This window comes from Chiloscyllium punctatum, chromosome 10, assembly GCF_047496795.1.
Source record: "Chiloscyllium punctatum isolate Juve2018m chromosome 10, sChiPun1.3, whole genome shotgun sequence".
NCBI classification, from domain to species: Eukaryota; Metazoa; Chordata; class Chondrichthyes; order Orectolobiformes; family Hemiscylliidae; genus Chiloscyllium; species Chiloscyllium punctatum.
The window spans coordinates 42,985,994-43,010,613 of NC_092748.1; the positions used below are offsets into that span (position 1 = coordinate 42,985,994).

The following is a 24,620-nucleotide window of genomic DNA, read 5'->3' on the forward strand; positions in this document are numbered from 1 at the left end:
ACAAAGCCTTACTTTGGATAACTGAAATATTTTTAGAAATAGGTAGAATTATAAACAGTGCTATTTGATAAGTGTCATTTGATAGTAAGGTGGCAATTTACATTAATTTCTTTGTAACTGCTCAAAGTCTTTCCATCACAAATCACATGCATCCAAAATGCCAACATAGCAGATTTATCACAATTATCATGCGATATAAAGAAATGAAACTTTATTGCATTTGTACTTCTGTGCAGCAAAACACCAGAATTCTTAGTACCTTGCATTTTAAGGTCTGTTTATGACCAAATTTTTTCTTTAACTGTTCATTCAACTGAGTTCCATTTAATGGTAGCTTATCAGATTTGAGCAGAGGGATTACATCATGGATTATTTTCCACCATTTTGACTTCTGCATTGTGTGAAAGATGCTTTCAAGCTCTATAGCAATTGCATAATAACTGTAAAAATAACATTAAGACAAGACATTTTTGAACTTAGATTAGTATGCAATGTTCTGAAAATCTTCAAATATTCCAAGATTCAATGCAAAAATAAAATGAGTCCTGATGGTCTATTGGTGAAAAATACTATCCAGAGTGGTACTAATTACTTAGATCAGGAAATTTCATGTCAATCTTTAGTTTATGCTGAGTTACTTTGTCTGACATTTTACCAACTCTCTGAAGACAGACAGGTTGGGAGGTGGGAGGTTTGGTAAAATGGAGTTAGAATGTACAATGAAGAAAGACTGACTTAGGCATTATGCATGATAATACAGAATAACAGTGGTTTTGTTTTCTACTGCCTGGAAGTGGGCAGCCAATTATCTAATTAATTGACCTATTCAGGCCATTTTACACCCTTATTGCAATTGGTTGATATTGGAACAGATCCCTGCTGCCTGGGTTATCATAAGACACATTTAATGGTTTCCTGGTGGTGGGGAGAATCTTCCTTCTTGGAATCTCTGTATCCCACATAAGGGGCCTGGATAGCAGCAACAACCATGCTCAAGTGCCTGCACCACTCTGACTGGACAGCCCTGCCTGCTTGACTATGGTACTAAAAATGTTTATTGACTCTTTAAAGATGCTTAAACATGGAAGTGCTTTCTCCTTGTTGCAGCGTCTACAACAGCCACTTCATTCAGAGGCACTGCTGAGTGAGACCAATTGCTAACTATCCTTTGATTGGGTCAGTAGCTCAGGGAAGCAAGCTTGTCATTATTAAAATTGCTATCCCAGTAGAGACTCTAATCAGTCACCATCAGTAGAGCTTCCCTTTGCCCACTTCTTCTGACAGATTCATGGCGTCTTCGTAAAATTATGACTCTGATGACAGCAAGCACAGAAGTTATATTGGTCATCTTGGCTTTAGTGAGGTCCCATTTACTGTTGAGAAATACCTGTGGTGGCATAATCTATACTCCCTATACAACTCCATTCTCTCACCCTCGGTGCTGTTTAACTCTACCACACACTCTGTCTGTCTTTACCTATATCTCATCTGAACATCTTTTAATTCAGCTCCATTACAACCACTGTAGACCTGAAACTTGTCTTCAACCAATAGGGGAATGTTTGGTGAAATACAAACATGAGATTTTAGTTATAGAAAGCAAAAGTGAATGCAAACAAAACCAATCAAGCCTGAAGTTCACCCAAACAATATAAACTAGATTTTGACATCATGACCAATAAATGTCAGGAACAGCAACAGCTTCTTCTTCTCCAATGTCCTTGTCCTCCTTCTTCTTCTCCTCCTCCTTCTCCACAAATGACTGCTCCCATTGCCCCAGTTCCTCAGTATCCTTCATATCATCTCATTGTCTGCTTCAACTCTGCAGAACACAACATACCACGATGATGTGACACAGTTTGTGTGAATTATACAGGGGAGTCCTCCACAGACTGATCCAAGCAGCAGAACCACATCTTCGTAGCCCTATTGTATACTCCACAATCACCCTAGTTGAATCATGGGTGGCATTGCACAAGTCAGGGCACTGCAACATTGTGTCATGAGCTGTGGTCACTCGGTAATCAGCCTTGTAAGGCACCTTAACCTTCAAACACATCAGGTACACAAGAGTGGCCCATGATATAGGAGTCATGGCAACTGTCAGGATATCAGGGACACACCACTAGGAAGTGGTTACAGTGATCACAGGTGACCTGAACATTAATGGAGGTTCTGGTGATGGTCATCAGGATGTCCCTGCCACCTGCCAGGACAGATTCCAATTAGGTGCATGACCTGACGTCAGTGATGGGAAAGTTGCTGGACAAGGTACTGAGGGATAAATCTATTTATATTTGGAAATGAATGGGCTTACCAGTGATAGGCAACATGGTTTTGTGTAGGGGAGATCGTGCCTTACCAACTTAATAGAGTTCTTTGAGGAAGTGACCAAGTTGATAGATGAAAGAAGGGCTGTAAATGTCATATACATGGACTTTAGTAAGGCATTTGATAAGGTTCCCTATACTAAACTAATGGAGAAAGTGAAGTCACATGGTTTGCAGGGTGTTCTAGTTAGGTAGATAAAGAACTGTTTGAGCAACAGAGGATAGAGAGGAGTAGTTGAAGGGAGTTTATCGAAATGGAGACAGGTGACCAGTGGTGTTCCACAGGGATCAGTGCTAGGGCCGCTGTTGTTTGTGATGTACATAAATGATCTGGAAGAGGGCATTGTTGTTATGATCAGCAAGTTTACAGATGGTACAAAGATTGGTGGAGTAGCAGAAAGCATAAGGGACTGTCAGAGAATACAGCAGGATATAGATATATTGGAGAGTTGGGCGGAGAAGTGGCAGATGGAGTTCAATCCAGGCAAATGTGAGGTGATTCATTTTGGGAAGTCTAATTCTGGAGCAAATTATACAGTAAATGGAAGAGCCTTGGGAAAAATTGATAAGCAGAGCGGTCTGGGAGTTCAGGTCCGTTGTACCCTGAAGGTTGCTGCACAGGTGGATAGAGTGGTCAAGAAGGCATGTGGTATGTTTGCCTTCATTGGACGGGGTATTGAGTATAAGAGTTAGCAAGTCATGTTAAAACTGTACAAGACATTGGTTCGGTTGATTTAGAATACTGTGTACAGTTCTGGTTGCCATATTACCAAAAGGATGTGGATACTTTGGAGAGGGTGCAGGGAAGGTTTACATGGATGTTGCCTGGTATGGAAGGTGCTAGCTATGAAGAGAGGTTGAGTAGGTTAGGATTGTTTTCATTAGAAAAAAGGAGATTGAGGGGGAACCTGATTAAGGTCTACAAAGTCATGAAGGGTATAGACAAGGTAGATAGAGATAAGCTTTTTCCCAGGGAGAAGGATTCAATAACGAGTAGTCATGCTTTCAAGGTAAGAGGAAAAAAGTTTAAGGGGGATACACACAGCAAGTACTTTACACAGAGCATGGTTGGTGCCTGGAATGTGTTGCCAGCAGAAGTAGTAGAGGCAGGCATGGTAGATTCATTTAATATGCACCTGGACAGATACATGAGTAGTTGGGGAGCAGAGGGATACAGATGCTTAGGAATTGGGCAACAGGTTTAGACAGTGGACTTGGATTGGCTCAGGCTTGGAAGGCTGAAGGGTCTATTCCTGGCCTGTAAAGTTTCTTTGTTCTTTGACAAGTAGCCTTTCTGTGTGTCTGCACTAATGAACACCACAGTACGTCAGCACTGATAGCCTTTGGCTTTGGTTGAAATGTTACTATGTTAACAGGCATGACAAGACAAGTCAATGCAAAACATGGATGATGTTAACATGGAGATAATTGTGAAGTGAGCTGGTGCTACAAGAGCAAGGGATCAGTCCTTGAGCTGAGTCTTTCCTGAGAGTTCCTGCTGCAGCCTTTTAACTTTAGATGCTAATGCATCATGCAATGTAAGTCTGAGCTTTCTAAGTCTAAGGTCTGCAAATATATCAGACAGGTGCCATAATGGTCATGAGCGGTTACTACAAGCCAGGTACCAATGTCTGTAGATGAAGTGCGTGTGGAGCTGGTGCCTATGGATTTTGGTCTGAACTGTACTTTGGTCATATGGAACACAGAGGTCCTTTGGAATAAATGGCAAGTTGAATCCACCAGATACTCACTGTCATTTTCATGTTTAGCTTTCTTGATGTCTAGCTTGCTTGATATGTTTGGCAAGGTAGAAAGCTGAATGTTAATGAGGTGGTTTGGTCCACCAATAAGATGTTTAACTGTTAATTGGTAACTCACAGCTGCCTCGCAAGAAACTCTCTGGGCCAGCTGTCAAAAACATAGAAAATGGTGCAAGGTTATCTCAATATTGAGACAGCCTTCGCTGGACTTCTCGAGTGATTCTGCCACTACTCTCACCATAACCCATGTAACTCTGACCCCATAAGATTCTATCCAAAATTTCCACAATATTTAAAAACTTTAGTCCTGCAAGAAATATGAAATTTGAAGTTTCTTTGCAACAATTCCCAAATACAGGGTCTGAATCCACAAGCTCCAGTATAGACGACTTTGTCCTCATAAATCTTGTTATCCCTCTCAATATATATGGGTCTGCCTGAGAGCTACTTTACTGGAGGATCTGGGTAGATCTTTGTGATTTCAACTCCTGGAATGGGAACTGAAGCCTCATCTTTTTACTCAGAGGAAAGGATTCTACCAACTGAACCATGGCTGACACAAAAGTCAGCATTACTTCATTTTTGTTGGATCAAAATCCTATGGCCTGAAATGCAGTTCACAAACTGTCAGTGGCTCATCACAATCTTTTCAAGGGAAATTTGGTATGTGCAAGAAATTATGTCAGAAAGGTCTGCATGCCACAAATTAATAAATAGTCTCACATTCTTTCAAACCAATTTGGTGGACGCTACACCATCATGATCTCATAGATACATGGAGTCATACAGCATGGAAACAGACTCTTTGGTTCAACTTGTCCATGCCGACCTATTTTCTCAAACTAAACTAGTCCCATTTGCTGTATATGGAGCATATCCCTCCAAACCTTTCCAATTCATATTCCTATCCAAATGTGTTTTAAATGTTGTAACTGCTCCTGCATGTGCCATTTCTACACAGTTCATTCCACACTCTGTGTGGAAAAGTGCCCCTCAGGTCCCTTTTAAAACTTTTTCCTCTCACCTTAAAAAATTTGTCCCTTAGTTTTAAACTCACCCACCCTAGGGAAACAACCATTGCTATTCACCCTATTTATGCCCCTCACAATTTTATAAACCTGTATAAGGTCACCCCTCAACCTCCTATGCTCCAATGAAAAATGTCCCAGCTTATCCAGCCAATCCTTACAACTCTCCTTTCCTGGCAACTTCCTGGTAAATCTTTTCTGAACCCTTTCCAGTTTAATAATATCCTTCCTGTAACAGGGCAACCAGAACTGTACACAGTATTCCAAAAGTGGTCTCATCCAATGTCCTGTACAACTTCAACATGATGTCGCAACTGCTATATCCAAAGGTCTGAGCAATGAAGGCAAGCATGCTCTGCACCTTTTTAACCACCCTAACTACCTGTGATGCAACTTTCAAAAAACTACATACCTGATCCTCTAGGTCTCTTGTTCAACAAAACTACCCAGGCCCTATCATTAACTACATAGGTCCTGGCTTTGTTTATTTTGTCAAAATGCCACACCTCACATTTATCCAAATTTTTATTGGACATGGTTATTGCCTGGCATGAATGTTACTTGCCACTTATCAGCCCAAGCCAGGATATTGTCCAGATCTTGTTGCATTTGATCATTGACTGCTTCAGCATCTGAGGAGTCGGGAATAGTGATCATTGGTGAACAGCCCCACTTCTGATGTTATGATAAAGGGAAAGTCAATAATCAATCAGCTGAAAATGGTTGGGCCTAGGACATTACCCCGAGGAACTCAGGCAGTGATGTCCTGGAGCTGAGATGACTGACCTCCAAGCACTACAACCATCTTCCTATGGGCCAGGTATGACTCTAACCAACAGACAGATTTCCCCCCATACCCACTGATTCCAGTTTTGCTTGAGCTCCTTGATGCCACACTCAGTCAAATGTGGCCTTGATTCAAGGGCTGTCACTCTAACCTCACCTCTGGAAATCAGCATTTTTGTTCACGTTTGAATAAAGACTATAATGAGGTCAGGAGCTGGCTGACCCTAACAGAACCTAAACTTGGCAGCAGTGACCTGGTTTTTACTGAGCAGGTGCTGCTTGGTAGCACTGTTGATGACCCCTTCAATCATCTCAATGATGGTCGAGAGAAGGCTGATGGGGCAATAATTGGGCAGGTTGGCTTTTTTCTACTTTTTGGATACATGACATACCTGGGAAATTTTCCATATTGTTAGGTAGATACCAGTGTTGTAACTGTATTGGAAGAGCTTGGCTAGGGGAGCATCAGGTTTGGAGCACAGGTTTTCAGTCTTATTGCTGAAGTGTTTGCAGTATCCAGTACTTTCAAATATTTCTTGATATCATGTGGAGTGAATCAAATTGGTATCTATGATGCTGGAGACCTCTGGAGGAGGCTGAGATGGATCATCAAATCGACAGTTCAGGCTGAAGATTGTTGCGAATACTTCAGACTTGTCTTTTGCACCGTGTGTGCACTTTTGCATTGCCCTCTGAAATAGTCAAGCAAACCACTCAATTCAAGGACAATTCGAGACTGGCAAGAAATGTTCACCACAAGACCATAAGGAAATGAACAGGCCAAATGCTGCTCCTGCCAGGAACACCCAAATTCCATGAAGGAACAAATGCTCAGGCAAATTTGATACCTGGCTTCATCTCAGGCTGCCCAGCCCACACTCAATGCTCAGGCATGATGAGATCCCAGGAGAGGGCAGCCAATGCCTGTGGAAACCTGGCTAATAAACCCAACTACATTGAAGGAAACTGGCAATCAACAAATTAAGACCCACCACTCAATGACCACAAAGCAGACAGAACAAGGGCCAGAGCAATTCCAATTGGCCAATCATAGTTTTTCCAAACTGAATGACCATTATCTGCCCGTCCCACATTCGCCCCCCACCTCACATATAACACTACCGCAGGAAGCCATAAAAAGCTCTTTAAAAGAGCTCTATATTTAATCACACTCCTACTCCTACCCTTTCAGCAAAAGATTTTCTCCCCTGATTGCAAGGCTGTCACAATTTGTTGACTTAAATCATCTGAAAGTTGGTATCTAGATTGGAAAAGTTGCGGCAGTTTTCGGGGGGGTTGGTGGGCTATGGAGTGAAGGTCACAATCAGATCAACTTTGATCTTATTGGATGGGGCAGCAGGCTCAAAGGGTCAAATAGCCTCCTCCTGTTCCTAATTTGTAGGTTGTACACCACTAATTAATCCTTGGGAGGGTCAACACCAACTATGAACTGCTCCAAGCTGACTTCACATTTTCCTCACAATCCCGTCCCAGAACAAAATGAGTGGTTCCAGAGAAGTTGAACTCTGGAATACCATCAACACAAATGGAAGAGACAGACAGAATCATACAGATCACCAATACTTTGCATTGCACGTCACCCTTCTCTCTAGTTAGATATTTTCTCATCTACATGTTCAGAGATGTCCTTACCACCTATATTAACAATCTTGCATTTATTTTGCACTTGTGATTAATATTATTGAAGTTGTATTTCACCTTTCAGATAGGAAACAGTTGGTTTTCATTACTTGAAAAACACATGCCCATCTGATACTGATTTTGTAAATGACTGAAGTAGTCTCCTGTACTGGTTTAATCCCCTGCCAAGCTCCTCTCCTGGGGATAAATACAATAAGTAATGCAGAAAAAGCTGTTACACAGATCCAAGGGAGGCCCAATCACTGGATGAACAGAGAGTAGAATGAATGACATAGTTTGCTGTCTGCGATCTGAGCTCTAGGCTACTGTGTCTCAACTTGCATTGAAATGGTGACTGCTGTTGATGATTGTTTCTTCTTAACAATCAGGGTTTATATTGCAAAATCTAAAGTAGTTTTAACATGCCTTTACTACATTTCATATTCCCAAATCTGTCATAAAATCTGGATAACAAATTGTTGATGAAAATGCAGAATTCTGCAAGTGGGCAGGCAAATAACATTGGACCTCAATTCCAGTTAGATTGAGCTGTATTTAAGAATATCAGGTATACGATTCTGCTGTTTAATGCAGATAATATACTGTACATGCGTATGTGGAAGATTAGCCATAGTCGCATACATGACTGTGAAGCAGGAGAAAAAGTATATAGACTAAGTATGAAGAAGTCATAGTAAAGAAGCACAGTGGAAGCCATTATGTAAAATAGATCAGTCACAAGAAATAAGCAACAAAGTCTCCCAACGAAGAATGGAGGTTAGTTATGTATTGCACGATTGGATTCAAAATATAGAGAATGAATGAGCATCAATACTTAATGGAAGAAATTAGGAAGATAAATAAAATCTCTGCTTCTTAAAGATGCAGGGACTTATTCTGAGGAAAGCATTTAGCCAAATGTGCAATACTACACAGGAAATTGATAGCTAGTTCAGTGGTTGAATTATATCTTTTTTTCATTAAGATATCTGAAAGAGTCTATCTTTGACTTTGTGTTGTAAGAAGTGACTTGCATTTTATTTTAAACATTTTGAAATAAATACTACATTTGTAAATAGATACATGCACCACATTTTTGTCGATAATTATATTAATCTGACTCATCAAGTCAGATTATTTTACCTTCATGAATGTGACCAGTAGTTGGAGAGGTGAACATCTCCTTTTCTTACATTTTTCCAAACAATAACTGTCTTAAGACCATTTTGATTAAACTTTAGAGGCTTATGAACTAACTTTGTTAAATTATCAAAATACTAGCAAAAGTTAATAAAATTACAAGCATGAGTTCAATGAGTTAATACAATATATGAAACAACTAGCAGCACACAGATGTCGATGTAATCAATTAATATTAAATAAACTTACAGTTTCAGTAAAACAATCTACTCATTTGTGGTGTATCATTTATAATCTTATTGTTGGATCTTACATATTTAAATGATCCAAGTGATAGAATGCTATCATTATTCAGAGGAGACATCCATTTAAATAATGCATAAAGAAAGCTTTTGAAAAATATCACACAATTGATCTGTAAATATACTTGAGTGACTACATATTGAATTTAGGTTTCTATCGATGGGTTTCTCTCAGCTTGAGACAAAATTAATATCAATTTACCATTTTTTGTATGTCACAGTATCAGAAAGATTACATTTAAAAATAGCATCAGAATTGAGATTAGATAATTTTGGTCACAGAATAGAGAGAAATGAGAAGAAAACAGGAAACTGATAAAAAAAAAGCAAAACACAGTAAATATTTTCAAACAATATAAACAATAGTGTAATTTAAAGGAGAGACTGTAATGGGGTGAAAATGCCCTTTTTTTTAAAAAAAGAAAGAAGTTCATACCCACCTTTTCCCCTCAAACTTCATAATAGGTATGGTATATTGACCCCTGAGTAGCATATCAGGTTTGAACAATTGTTTCAAGTGGTACATTGCTTGGGTCTGGATATCAGTAAAGTTAGCCTGTAGCAAAACAGCAATAATTATATACATTAAATATTGACATTTAATTTACGGTATTACAGAATTCAAATTACAAGATAAACAGTTAGGTTCTCATTAAAAATATTCTGGATCGTAACCTCTTAATGTGGTTTCTGTGTAAAATACCATTGCCAATATGATACCATCTGAGCATTCCCCACATTTTAGCCCTTGTAACATATACCGCAAAGAAAGGGTTCTTGTTGAAATAAATGTCTTGAAGTTTATTAATGCTAACTATTTGCACTCATCTAATGTCACAGAGTCTGAGTTTTGTGTTTACTGATTATATGGAAAAAACATGCCATATCTTTACAAAGATTGTTACTTTAATTACAGCTATTGTTATAATAACAATGGTTACTGAAATTGATGTGGGTACCTTTATACTGGAACATCAGACATCATATGTCATCTAACTGCCTTAATGGTACACTGGCTGTCTGATCTGGTATCCTGATTGTGAAAGTAAGCTCGGAGGCGGAGGCGACGGAAGAATTGTTTGATGTCACATCGTGTATTAAATTCATTGATGCGTGGACAGAGGGGGATGAAGGTGAGTCCTTTGCTGAGGACTGATTGTTCGTCCTCAATGAGTGGGAGGTCTGGAGGGATGGTGAAAACTCGGCAGGGCCGGGAATCAGGACTCCCGCCCACCTTCCGAGGACCCCTTCGCCCACCTCCAACACACTGCATCCACCTGGACACCCCGCGCTGGCCTATTACCTGCCCTCGACCTCTTCATTTCCAACTGCCGCCGGGACATTAACCGCCTCAACCTGTCGTCCCCCCCCTCCCCCACTCTAACCTCTCACCCTCTCAACGCGCAGCCCTCCAATCCCTCTGCTCCAATCCCAACCTCACCATCAAGCCAGTGGATAAAGGGGGTGCAGTGGTAGTCTGGCGCACTGACCTCTACACCGCTGAAGCCAAACGCCAACTCGAGGACACCTCTTCCTACTGCTCCCTCGACCATGACCCCACCCCCCATCACCAAACCATCATCTCCCAGACCATACAGAACCTCATCACCTCAGGAGATCTCCCACCCACAGCTTCCAACCTCATAGTCCGGGAACCCCACACTGCCCGGTTCTACCTCCTTCCCAAGATCCACAAGCCTGACCACCCTGGCCGACCCATTGTCTCAGCATGCTCCTGCCCCACTGAACTCATCTCTACCTACCTTGACACTGTCCTATCCCCCCTAGTCCAGGAACTCCCCACATACGTTCGAGACACCACCCACGCCCTCCACCTCCTCGAAGACTTCCGTTTCCCCGGCCCCCAACGCCTTATCTTCACCATGGATATCCAATCCCTCTACACCTCCATCCGCCATGACCAGGGCCTCCAAGCCCTCCGTTTTTTCCTCTCCAGACATCCCCAACAGTACCCTTCCACTGACACTCTCATTCGTTTGGCCGAACTGGTCCTCACCCTTAACAATTTCTCCTTTGAATCCTCCCACTTCCTCCAGACCAAAGGCGTAGCCATGGGCACACGTATGGGCCTCAGCTATGCCTGTCTCTTTGTTGGCTATGTAGAACAGTTGATCTTCCGTAATTACACCGGCACCACTCCCCACCTCTTCCTCCGCTACATTGATGACTGCATTGGCGCCACCTCGTGCTCCCGCGAGGAGGTTGAGCAATTCATCAACTTCACCAACACATTCCACCCTGACCTTAAATTTACCTGGACTATCTCTGACACCTCGCTCCCCTTCCTGGACCTCTCCATCTCCATTAGTGACGACCGACTTGACACTGACATTTTTTACAAACCCACTGACTCCCATAGCTACCTGGATTACACCTCTTCCCACCCTATCTCTTGCAAAAATGCCATCCCGTATTCCCAATTTCTCCGCCTCCGCTGTATCTGCTCCCAGGAGGACCAGTTCCACCATAGGACACACCAGATGGCCTCCTTCTTTAGAGACCGCAATTTCCCTTCCCACGTGGTTAAAGATGCCCTTCAACATCTCGTCCACATCTCGCACCTCCGCCCTCAGACCCCACCCCTCCAACCGTAACAAGGACAGAACGCCCCTGGTGCTCACCTTCCACCCTACAAACCTTCGCATCAACCAAATCATCCGCCGACATTTCCGCCACCTCCAAAAAGACCCCATCACCAGGGATATATTTCCCTCCCCACCCCTTTCTGCCTTCCGCAAAGACCGTTCCCTCCGTGACTACCTGGTCAGGTCCACACCCCCCTACGATCCACCCTCCCATTCTGGCACTTTCCCCTGCCACCGCAGGAACTGTAAAACCTGTGCCCACACCTTCTCCCTCACCTCTATCCAAGGCCCTAAAGGAGCCTTCCACATCCATCAAAGTTTCACCTGCACATCCACCAATATCATTTATTGTATCCGTTGCTCCCGATGTGGTCTCCTCTACATTGGGGAAACTGGGCGCCTCCTAGCAGAGCGCTTTAGGGAACATCTCCGAGACACCCGCACCAATCAACCAAACTGCCCCGTGGCCCAACATTTCAACTCCCCCTCCCACTCTGCCGAGGACATGGAGGTCCTGGGCCTCCTTCACCGCTGCTCCCTCACCACCAGACGCCTGGAGGAAGAACGCCTCATCTTCTGCCTCGGAACACTTCAACCCCAGGGCATCAATGTGGACTTCAACAGCTTCCTCATTTCCCCTTCCCCCACCTCATCCTAGTTTCAAACTTCCAGCTCAGTTACTGTCTCCTTGACTTGTCCGACCTGCCTATCTTCTTTTTCACCTATCCACTCCACCCTCTCCTCCTTGACCTATCACCTTCATCTCCTCCCCCACTCACCCATTGTACTCTATGCTACTCTCTCCCCACCCCCACCCTCCTCTAGCTTATCTCTCCATGCTTCAGGCTCACTGCCTTTATTCCTGATGAAGGGCTTTTGCCCAAAACGTTGATTTCGCTGCTCGTTGGATGCTGCCTGAGCTGCTGTGCTCTTCCAGCACCACTAATCCAGTATGTGTTCGTATAGCAATCCCAAACTCTTACAATTTGTCTAGGTTAAAGTTGGGATAATCGTCTTCATTCTTGTTGGTCATGCTACTCATCCATTTTCTCTCTTCTTTCCAGTAATGCATGATGTACACGTAGTTGGGTGGCAAGAATGTGGGGAAAAAAGAGCTGTGTGGATCCATCTTTTAAATGAGTGGTGCTGATGAGGGTGAAAAGTTTTCTGGAGGAGTAGCGTGTAAATTTAACATTCTGACCATTCCAAAAATTCTGGCCATATCTAAAGACAGAACTCTGAATATGTGATATTCTAACAGACAGTTAACAATTCATTCTCCAGGGAGGAAGTGGTAAATACAAAAAGCTAATAAAAATCCATAGCCAAACCTTTCACTTTGCCACAACTTAAGTCTTTGCCACCTCTACAGTTTCTATTTCCAACAAGGTCATTTCAGATCACATTATTATCTTCCTGTTGTCTATTGTGGCTTTGGAACCCAACGTCACTATTATCACTGTTTTCTTGGAAGCAATAGCCCTTTTCTCTGAGGCTCAACATCTCTCATGTATAATTCCTTCTTCTCTGGGTCTTCACCTGCCATGTTAGTAGTGTCTTCCTCAACCTATTTAAGAATTTACATACTCCTGCTTTTCATGCTTATTCTCATCAAATTCTTACAGGTTCCTACTCCTTCAATCCTTTATTATTCAGAAGTATATCAATAAATGTAGAACTGAATACACAAGTTGCATGACTAGCCATTACTCAAACATCTTCCTGTGGTCAAATCATCTAATGACGTCAGATATTTTAAACAATTTTCCATTGCCGGTGACCTCCATAGAACACTGCCCTCTACAGGTCATTCTGCTCTATAATGAATTCACTATAAAGTCATTGCTGAATTGAGGACACTTTCTAAACTGCGAACTTTTAGCATGTGTTGGCTATAACATGATTACATTACCAACACTTTAAGTGCTGTTTCTAAAGTGCGATTTTCCTGTAATGTGGGGTTGCACAAGAATGACAACCATTGCATTATTGAAGAGCTACCTGTGTTATCTTTACCATATATTTCAAGCTAGCTGTTGAGATGAAACATATTTAAAAGACCTATTTAACACTTTAGGAATTTAATTTGATTGGTAGAAAATCATACTAGTATAGTCACCTAAATGTACCAGTTTCAAGAAGACATATAACTGCAATCATCAGCTTAGTGTTATGGACCTGACCAAACTCCCTCAAAATATATTAAGAAGATATCCTAAACCCTAATATTTTCTAATTTTAAAGGCAAGTGCCGGCTGTTGCATTGCTAATGCAATTTGATTGGTCAAACAACCAGATTTGAAGTAAAACACTCTTCAATCATACTATCATTAACATGCCAAATAAGAAGGAAGAAATTGGAATAACTTTAGTCTATTTGAAAACTTAACAGAATAACAGATTATACTGATAAAGTACAAATTTGAGACGGCCCAGGGAATTCCTTATGAACTCAACCTGTAAGCCTCTCTCATGGTTTGTCCTCTTTGGTGGTCTGGAATTTTAAAAAACTCTCACAGACAATTTAGTTTAATTTTAATCATCCCCTTCATTTACTAATAGCATCACTGTTACAACATAACACTGATAACTGTAAGTCAAGCTAACTGGATTCTATTAATCCAAGAAAGTAGAAATCGCTCTTCTTTCAAATGCCCTGGCCAGCTATTCCGTTGTACTATCAAAAACAGACAATTTTTACATACAGATTTACAAAGTCATTCTGTCACAAACACAGATGTTAACAAAAGCACTGCATGTTCTGAACTAGACAGATAATAGCAAAGGACGATAATTCGGGAGAGAAGTTAATTGATACCAAATTTCTTTCCGAGGCCAGAATTTAACATTGTTTATTAATTTCAGAAAGGAACGGCCATGAATATTATCACTTGGTGTCCTGTTTGTACAAATTCACTGATGTTAAGGCAAATGTTCTTAATTATCTTATCCTTCCTTGCCATACTTTTTTTCTACTGTGCAGCAAATGTGTTATATAATTCAAAATTACATTTTAGTCTAAATGTTTAAAGACAACATTTAAGGCTATAAACGTTCTGAATATAGCTACTAAACAGTAAATGTTCCATTAAAGTAACATCCCATAAACGCACCTTTGACAAAGGCAAATTCAGTAAAACAGATTATTTCTCATGAAATTCTAGACCAAGATAAAACCCAGCTTATAGCTGTAACTGAAAGAGGAAAATCAGCTACCACATCCAGCTTCAAGACCCCAGCAACCGCTGCTGAAAAGCTAAAATTGAACATTCTGGTTCTGGGGGAGCTTGCCTCTCCCATTGTAGCTGCCTCTATTGTTCCAACTTTTAAAAAAACCCAAGGCCTCACAAGTTGTTTACTTTATGGGTTTCAATAGACAGCTCTCACCTCTGACTTAAAACCTCTCTTCAAAAAAAAACCCAGGACAAAATGCACCTCTTAAAGTCATTGTATCAGCACATTAGGAAAACCTTGGAGTGTTTGGAATAACTGGTTTATATATTTGGGTGTATGACAATCAGATTAAACCCTTAAAGCATTAGGTTTGCTTTTAGTTCAGTTCAGAAAACACTAAAGACTTGTTGAGATGATTCACAGCTTGGTTCCAGAAGTAAGTTTTAGTTTTTCTCTTACTGGATTTTAGTTCAGTTCAGTTCAGATAAAACCAGTCACTGAAGCCGCAATGCTTTTTTCCACTTTGTGCAGTTTCCCAGACTAAAAATGTTACAACTGAAATCTTCAGTATGTTAGAACTGAAAAGGTTTAGGTTATCAGACTTGTGAAAGGTTCATGCCATCAGACCTGGAGAAGAATTGTAAAATTATTTCCACAGTTCAAGAAAGACAAGATTTAAAGAGTCAGTTCAGTAGAAACTTAAAAAATTGAAATATGAGTATAATTTCTCTGGACATGAGCCTTTGTAGTGGATAGTTTTGGGAAACAAACTGAAACTTTGCTTAATGTTTGTGTTAAGATCATTCTAACTGCATGATATTTTGTTTGCTTTCTTACTTTTGTGTAACAAACTCATGCTCTGTAGTTAAAAACCATAAGTAGACTCATGTAAATATATTTCAGTGACCACATTAATTAACTAAACAAAATAAACATGACATGTTAAGCTAGGTTTCATTTTAGCAACTGACGTGTCCAGTGTTAGCATCAGCTGGGAGTATAAACCATGAACAACTTGTGGATTCCTTTGTATCTAAAATCAATGCTGTCTGCTATTTTTCTTTAGCTGTTGTATTACATTTTCTCTTTTAAATTACATCAGCTAATGCCATGCTGAAGCTCCAGTGTCATATTAGTCTAGCTTCACTTCTTTTCTAACCCAGCTCTTATTAGAAACCTACTCATTTATGTTTTGGAATGTTGCCCATTCTGACTCCTTTCCAGTTGGATAATATCTGGTTTCCAACCTCCATCATTTAAAAGCCATGATTGGATCCACTAATTACATTCTTGAAGACCATGTCAGCACTTTCTTCTCTGACCATTCTGTGGCTTTCTAAATGTCATATCACATCATCCTCTTCCATCTCCTTTCCTTTGTGATGCATCTAAGTGACTTTGCCTTTATGACATTCTTTTGCTAGCTGATCTAAAAATGTAAGCATATTTGCACCGGATTCTTCTTCTGTGAATGCACAGTCATTTCCAGTGAATTCTCATAGCTCTGCCCTTTGAAGTCCTTGTTTTGCTGGTGAGTCAATCATTAAAAAGGATTTGTCTTTCATTAGTTTTGATATGGCAAGGTTTTCTCTCCATCAATGTTTGAAAGGCCAATTCCATTCTATTTGGGCTCCATTAGAAAATCCATGGCTTTGCTACTGATCATACCCTCCTTCCTTGGTCTTCACTGAAGCTCAATCTGTTGGTCTATCACATGGAGTTGTGGTTCAAAAGTCCAATTCATATAAAGAACACTTTCTTCCACCTTTGTAATACTACCTCCACTTGTGCTTATCACATCAATGGCAGCAAATGCTTTGGAACATCACCCCATGCAGATTCCATTCTACGCACAATGATGACCTGTAATGATATCATCATGTCCTCAACAACACTGCATCAAGATCTGGAACTCCCTTTCTAAGAGCACTGTGGGCATACTGTGGATTGCAGTAGCTCATGATGGTGGCTCAACAACAACTTTACAACAGCAATTAGCGCTGGGAAACAAATCTTGGTATTAGGTGTAGTAATATAAAACAAAACTAAGAACTGCAGATGCTAGAAATCTGAACAAAATACAGAAATAGTTGGAAAAACTCAGTATATTTGTAAACATCTTTGAAGAGAAAGCAGAGGCAATGTTTCGGGTCCAGTGAAATTTCATCAGTTCTCAAATCCCACTGAAACGTCCAATGAAATTCTGGTTGTTATGTTACCTATAATTCAAGTGTTCCAACATTCTCTCTGAAGAATTATATCCTGTGTCAAATTCAACTCATTAAGAATTCTGGTATCTACAACTTATCATTTGTAAAGTCTAGATCACCTCGCTTGTACTGACCTCTACTGCTGCTTCATCCCTCGCTGAATTAGGTTCATAGTCTTAATTTCTGTGTAAATAGCCTTATCCCTTATGGACTCAATTTGTTGTGTCTGTAGAATCTTATACAGACATGCATTCTGATTGCATCCTTGACTTTACATTGTCCTTTCAATTTGCTCAGGATAATGTTGAAGCTTTCATTCAACTTTTCTCCAAATGTCTGAAAACTGTCCTTTAAATCTCTGCATCTTGTCAACTCTTTCAAACACACCCTTAAGAGTTCTGGATATCTCTTTTTTGGATATCTTTGGTTTGTTGTGCAATTATTGATATGTTATAGGATATTCTATAAAAGACTCAAATTTAAATTTGCAACAAATGACCTCAGTAATCTACTTGATACTACATCTTAGACAGTTTCACAGATGTCAGTAGTTCATCTGGCCATAGGTGAGTTGATTGTATCAAAGGTTTTGACTTCAATAATCATTATGACAAAAACTAATTATGTCCTCATCTGATAATCACAGTGCACACAACCTGAAAGGGATGAGTAAATCAAAAATGAGATTGGGATTCTGAATACTTTTTCTTCTCTGTCATCATCAGTATTATTCATCAGCTCAGTTAGCAAAAATCAGCAACAAAATGTGGAACAATCTTAATACTCTATGGCTTAGTACCAAGCTAAATGCGGGATTTAAGAACTGATTCATGAACTTCATCTTGAAGTTATGTTCACTTGCATTTCTAATATTTTTCTCTGTCTGGGAAAATTTACTGAGAAGGATGATTAGTTACAAGAATACCTTAATATGTTCAGGCAAGTCCTCAATTCCAGGGGTTCCAATGTCAAATTCAATTCCACCATGCAAATGGAAGTACTCATTTGTATTGTACAGAAAATGTTTACATTTGAAGTTTGGACCTAAAAGAAGGGGTGGAAACTCACGCTCGGTTTTTAACTTGTCATCTGTTAAGAAAAAGATAGACATATTGTTGAAAGGATACTGCTTTATTTAATGTTGCAGTGCCACATAGCTGTCATGCAAAGTCTTCATATTGTTAAATGACATTAAAGATGACTATTTTCTTGAAAAGTACAATATCAAACAAGTGAACAGGGCATTCAGTGGAACATGTACCTCCGTCACGCTGTGTGACAATCCTAGAACACTTTCTTGAAGATCTTCCTTGTCTTAGAGATGCTCTGTAACTACAAAGCTGAAAAAAATCTTTTTATCATGAAATTCCACGTCACTGCAAAGAATCCGGATACAAAAACTTTTGCTCACATTTGGGACCAATTTCAGCACAGCAGCTGAAACAATTCACAACATTTTAAAACAGCCATCACTCTACATGAGACAATCCATGACATCCTAAAAACAAATTTAATCTGCCCTGTCTCCTGATGTGAACAGATTCTTTTTAAAAACATCCAGGATCTGGATCTGCATTATTTCCAAAAGCGAATCTGGTCTTACTTGAAACAAAACCTATCTGTCTACCATGTTTCTCAAAGTATTCCCATTAGCTTTTGAGATATATGGTGACAGACAAGCAGGGGGTCAAAATATTACTTCCTTGCACTTTCAGAGTGTCTTCCTACAGCAGATGACGATGTTGCATTTCTGGCTCGTTAATGAGGGCAGAAATTTAACAGTCATGTGGACTTAAGTTTGGAACTGTGCAGGGACTGATATTCCCTAAAAGGAACATCATGTTTAGACCTTGGCACCTTCCCACCCTTTTCCAGTTTTCAGTCAAATTGATTTAAAATAATGGGAAATGTCAGTTTAGCTCTCCCATGGTCACTGAGATAAATGCAGTTAGCAGTGCTTCTTCAGTGAAATTGCCAGGTTGGTAATCCTTTGATCCAAAATGATAGTGATGAAATATTAAAAGGCAAATGCACTAGGAATGATTCATGTGAAAATAGACATTATACATTTATAAAAAAACTTATTTAAATTTGAAACTTGTTTTATTTTGACTTTTCAAAGATATAGTTAAAATAAGCATTAATATCTTGGGGAATTACCAATACCTGTCAAGGTGAATTATTCAATAACACAGAATTAACATTTCAGATTGATGATTTTTATGAGAATTCTGAAAAAAATGATAATGAACCTGAAATGTTAACTCTGTTTCTCCTTCAACACATAGTTTGATGACCTGGATGTAAACTCCATCTACAATTTTCTAACAAGAGGTAAACAATATAGAAGGGTCTTTGAAACAAGTTAGCATTTAAAAAATCTCTAAAATACACGTGAATTTTCAGAGTATAGCAAATAAGACTGGGGAGTAAACATATGGAGATTGCCATGTGGAATTTTGCTGTTGAGACATGTTACTATGCCCTGGATAGCATCTCTTTCTTTGGTAAAGACAGATGCAAAGAATTCATCTAATACTTTAGGCCTACCTCAAAATCATGATATTTTGTAAATTGAGACCTGGCTCAAGTAAAGGCAAGACTGGGTCTTAAGTATTCAGAAAAGATAGAAAAGGATGGCAAGTAGTAGGGGTAGCAGCATTGGTTAAGGAGTTTATTGGAGTGCTGAAGAAAAGGTTGTCTCATAAGATCCAAGCACAGAATAAATTTGGCTAGAACTAAGGAACAAAAAAGTACAATTACAATGCTAGGTGTAGTTTAGAAAACAACAAAATTAGAAAGTAGTTATAATAGAAGACTTCAATACCTAAACATAGACTGCGATACTTGTAGGTCACTTGTAGTGAGGGCAAATGCTCATGATTTGCATGCAGGAGAGATTCCTACAGCAGTATGTTTCCAGTCCAACTAAAAAGAATGCACAGTTGAACCTAATTCTTGGAAGTGAAGAGGGTCAAGTATATCAAGTGTCATTTGGGAATGATTTAGGAGAGAGAGTTCATTGTATCATCAGGCTCAAGATGATAGAGGAGAGTGACATGCAACAATACAAAGTGAGAAAAATAAGAACAGAGTTGGCAGGGTTTTCTGGACAAGTGATTGGCAGAAAAACAGAAACGCATCAATGGATGCCTTCAAAGTGAAGTTAGTTCAGCTACAGCCAAGATATATTCCTCAGTTGGGAAAGGTAGAACAATCAAATACAAGAGCTCCCTGAATGACAAAGGAGATAGAAATTAAGGTAAAGAAGGAATAATGTGCTAATGAGAAGGCATCATGTAGAACATAGAGAACCAAGAAGAACATTGCAGGTTCAGAGGGGAGATGAAAAAGCAAATAATAGACCAAAGAAGAATTATGAGAAAAGGCTAACCTCCAACATAAAGAGGTGTTCCAAAGACTTCTATAATCAAATAAATAATATAAGGGTATTACAACAAAGAATAGGGTCAATTAGGGACCAAAACTGGGAATGCAAATGGCATGGCTGAATGAATACTTTGCACCTTTTCTTTACCAAACAGGGATCCTACCAGGCCATGGTGACAGAGAAGGAAATTCAGTCACTGGAAGGATACAAAATCGATAGGGCAGAAGTATTGTATAGACTGTTGATACTTAAAGTTGACAAGGCATTAGGACTGGACGAGATGCAGCTTAAGATTTTAAAGGAAGTGAGAACAAAAATTGCAAGAGTGCTGGCCACAATCTTTCAGTCTTCCCTAGATCTGGGGAGGTACCAGAAGACTAGAAAAATGCAAACATTACAACCTTATTAAAGAAAACTTCTAAGGATAATCCTAGCAATTTCAGACCAGTTTAACTTTAGGCAAAAACTCAAGAGACAATTATCTGTGATAGAATTAATAGTTACATGGAAAAAGATGGGCTAATGAGGAAGAGTCAGTGTGGATTTCTCAGGGAAAAATCAGCTTGCACTAAGTTGAAATTTTTTCTGAAATGGTATAGAAAGGCTCACATTGACTTACACCATTAATCTGCTGTAACTGGACTTTCAGAAGGCATTTTATCGTGATTGGAAACAGGTTGACCTTGTTGACTACAAGATTGTTAATTTGGGTTGTTAACCTGGGCCAATCAGGAAAGCCCTGGCTGACCAAAATAATCAGGAGAAAAGGGAAATATATATATAAACAGAAGATGATTAGAATCTCTTCAGTTCTAGGGTCTGAAAAAGAAAAAAAAAACTAAAGAAAATCAGGAGATGAGAATCTCCTTAGCTCATGTAGCTGACTCTGAGTTGACTGGTCACAGCCAATGTACTGTGCACTAGTAATGAAGGGTACCTGGTGCTGGGATACTGGCTTCTGTGCAGTTATTTTACATTTGATACAGTGCTGCATAACAGACATGGGAGGAACGTTATTGGTCATAGGATAAAAGGATCAGTAGCAACCTAGAGGCAAAACTGACTTAGTGATAGGAAACAGAAGGTAATGGTCAATGGATATTTTTCAGACTGAAGGAAAGTTTGTAATAAAGTTCAACAAGAGGGTGGTATTGAGACCCTTGTCTTTCCATGATATACATTTATGATCTAAATCTTGTTGCACATGGGGAAATTTCAAAGTTTGCAGATGACATAAAACTTGAAAGAACTATAACATGTGAGAAAAACAATGTAGAATACCGAAATGCCAAGTTTGTGGAGTGGACAGATAGGTGGCATATGTGTTTCTATGCAGCGAAGTATGAGGAAATGCATTTTGGTTTGGAACAACATTGAAAAAAATATAAAATAGAGGGTGTACTTCTAAAGTGGGAGCATGGACAGAGGAACTTTGGTGTATATGTGCATAGATCATTGAAAGTGGCAGGACAGGTAGAGAGAACAGGAAGCAAACCATCCTATTTACTTGGTTTTATTAATGGGGCACAAAGTACAAGAGCAAAGAGAGATGACATTGAACTTGTATAAAGGCCCTTATGTTAGACTCAGTTGGAGCATTTTGCACAATTCTGGATGTCACATTACAGGAAATGAATGCAGTGGAGATAGTGTTTATATGAATAGTTCCAGGGATGAGGAAGATCATTTATAAGAATAGATTGAAGAAATTGGGACAGTTCTCCATGGAGAGAAGTTGGCTTAAAGGAAATCTGATAGAGGTTTTCAAAATCGTGAGTGAGCTGGAAAGAGTAGATGAGAAGAAATTGTTTCTCCTTATAAAAGGAACAAGAACAAGAGAGTATAGATATAAAATGATCTGCAAAAGAGGCAAGGTTGAAGCAAGGAAAAGACTTTTCATTCGAAGTCTGGAATGGTCTGCCTGGAAGTGTGATATTGTTGGGTTCAATTGGGGTATTGAATAGGGCATTGGATAATTATTTGGATAAAAATAATATGCAAGGGTATGAGGATGAGGCAGGAGATTTGTGCTAGGTAATTATGCTCAGTTATTCAGCCAGTGCAGGCACAATAGGCTGAATATCCACTTTCTGCACTGTAACAATGTACTGTAAAAATTATTACTTTAGTCAGTAATCTGGAAATCTGAGGGTCACTCAACCTGAAACGTTAATTCTGATTTCTCTCCACAGATGCTCCCAGACTTATTGAATTTTTCCAGTAATTTCTACTTTTGTTGGTAATTTACAACATCTGCAATTCTTTCAGTTTTTATTAGTAATCCGGAATACTTGGGCAATTTTATCATTTTAATGTAAATGTTGAGGAGTCTTTTCTCCTTTATTCCAGTCCTCCAAATGATTTAGGAATAAAAACGTGGAAAAGTTATTATAAAAACACTTTATAGTCAATAGTTCTTATAGCATGTAAGTATTGAAGGATTGTAGAAAAAAAATTATGTCAAACTTTGTAGAAATATTTGGAATGTTGTCTCTAAAACAATTTAATTGAAAGTTCATTGTAGACATTGGTGCTTTTTTTTTAACAAGACATTATAGAAATGATATGACTGATGATAATTGGTTGTTTCAAGCTGTACACTCTGGTTATGGCTGTTTTAACATAAAATTGATAAAGAGTACTGAAATTATTTGGAAGACAAGAAGCCTGAAAGAGCTGCCCAGCTAATCTCTATTTCTGAAAAAAAACCCTCTTGTTATGTTCGGGATGAAATTTTTTTTTTGAAATAAACTCTTAATATTTTATTTTCTGAACAAGCTAGATTTCCCAGACTCTAGAGACCACCAAATGTGATTAGTAACTTGACGCCACATGCAGAATGCCAGAGTGACACACTTGAGAACATTTACGTTTTATTCCTTTTACCCCCAAGAACAACCCAAATGACCAGAAAGTGTTTTTCTTCAATGAAACTCTGCAGAGAAAAATCTATTTTTTCTTCTATTCCTAAATGTGTTTTGGTCATTTAGAGGGATAAATATTTATCCTTCCATATGACCAACTGTGTATGTTTACAAGTTATTGCATCTTAATTTACTAAGTTTTTTTTGTTTTTTTTTGTTGGAGGTGATCCTGAAAGATATATTTTTATGCAGTTGGACAGGGAAAGACTATTAGGGATAGTCACCACGGTTTTGTGTGAGGGAAATTGTGTCTCTCAAACTTGATTTGAGTTTTTTGAGGAAGTAGCCAAAAAGATTGATGAAGACAGAGCAGTATTATTTACTTGGACAGTAGTAAAAGCCTTTGACAAGGTTCCACATGGTAGACTAATTAGTAAAGTTAGATAACATGGGATTGAGGTTGAGCTTGCTTATTGGATACAAAATTGGCTTTATAATAGGATACTGAGGGTGGTGGTGGAGAGTTGTTTTTCGGATAGGAGGCCTGTGACTAAGTGTTCCACAGGGATTGGTTCACTTTTGTTTGTCATTTATATTAGCAATCTGGATGTGAATATAGAAGGCATGGTTGGTAAATTTGCAGATGACACCAAAATTGGTGATGTAGTGGACAGTGAAAAAGATTATCTAAGATTACAAAGAGATCTTGATCAATTCAGTAAATGTGCAGAAGAGAGGGTTATGGAGTTTAAATGTGAGGTAATGCATTTTGGATAAAATAAACAAAGGCAGGACTTGTACAATTAATGCTATGTCCTCGGGTTCTAATGCAGAATAGGGAAACCTAAGGTACATATTGAAATTTGTGTCACAGATAGACAGGGTGGTTAAGCAAGTGTTTAGCACACTTACCTTCATTGCTGAGAGCTTTGAGTTCAGGAGTTGGGATGTCATGTTGAGGTTGTACAGGACGTTGGTGAGGCCTCTTCTGGAGCACTATGTGCAGTTCTAATCATCCTGCTATAGGAAGGATATTATTAAACTGGAGGGAGGTTGACAAAAGGTTTATCAGGATGTTGCCAGGAAAGGGCTTGAGTTCTAAAAAATAGGCTGGGACTTTTTTTCACTGGAGCATAGGAGGTTGAGGGGGTGGTCTTATTAATGTTCAAAAATCGTGAGGGGCATAGATCAGACGAATAGCAATGAGGTTTTCCTTAGGGTGAGGGAGTCTCATACAGGGGGCATATTTTTGAGATGGGAGGACTAAGTTTTTAAAAGGGCAGATCTTATTTAAAACATAATAGAGTATTTAATTGTTCCTCTTGGTAACTGGGAAATACGACTTTTTAAACTTCCTTATGGGATGTCAGTTTACAATTATCGACAGT

At 39.4% G+C, this 24,620-nt stretch overlaps 1 protein-coding gene across 1 annotated transcript in view; it reads right to left on the reverse strand.

Annotated features, from left to right (window-relative positions):
* The window catches only part of ankar (ankyrin and armadillo repeat containing), a 143,939-nt gene that overhangs the window by 83,516 nt on the left and 35,803 nt on the right, over window positions 1–24,620 (reverse strand). The window contains exons 4-7 of the mRNA XM_072578292.1: window positions 17,903–18,066; window positions 4,082–4,238; window positions 1,478–1,541; window positions 260–440 (exon numbers count right to left, since the gene is read on the reverse strand). Coding sequence (XP_072434393.1) covers window positions 260–440; window positions 1,478–1,541; window positions 4,082–4,238; window positions 17,903–18,066 — 566 coding nt within the window. The remainder of the gene's footprint in view (window positions 1–259; window positions 441–1,477; window positions 1,542–4,081; window positions 4,239–17,902; window positions 18,067–24,620) is intronic.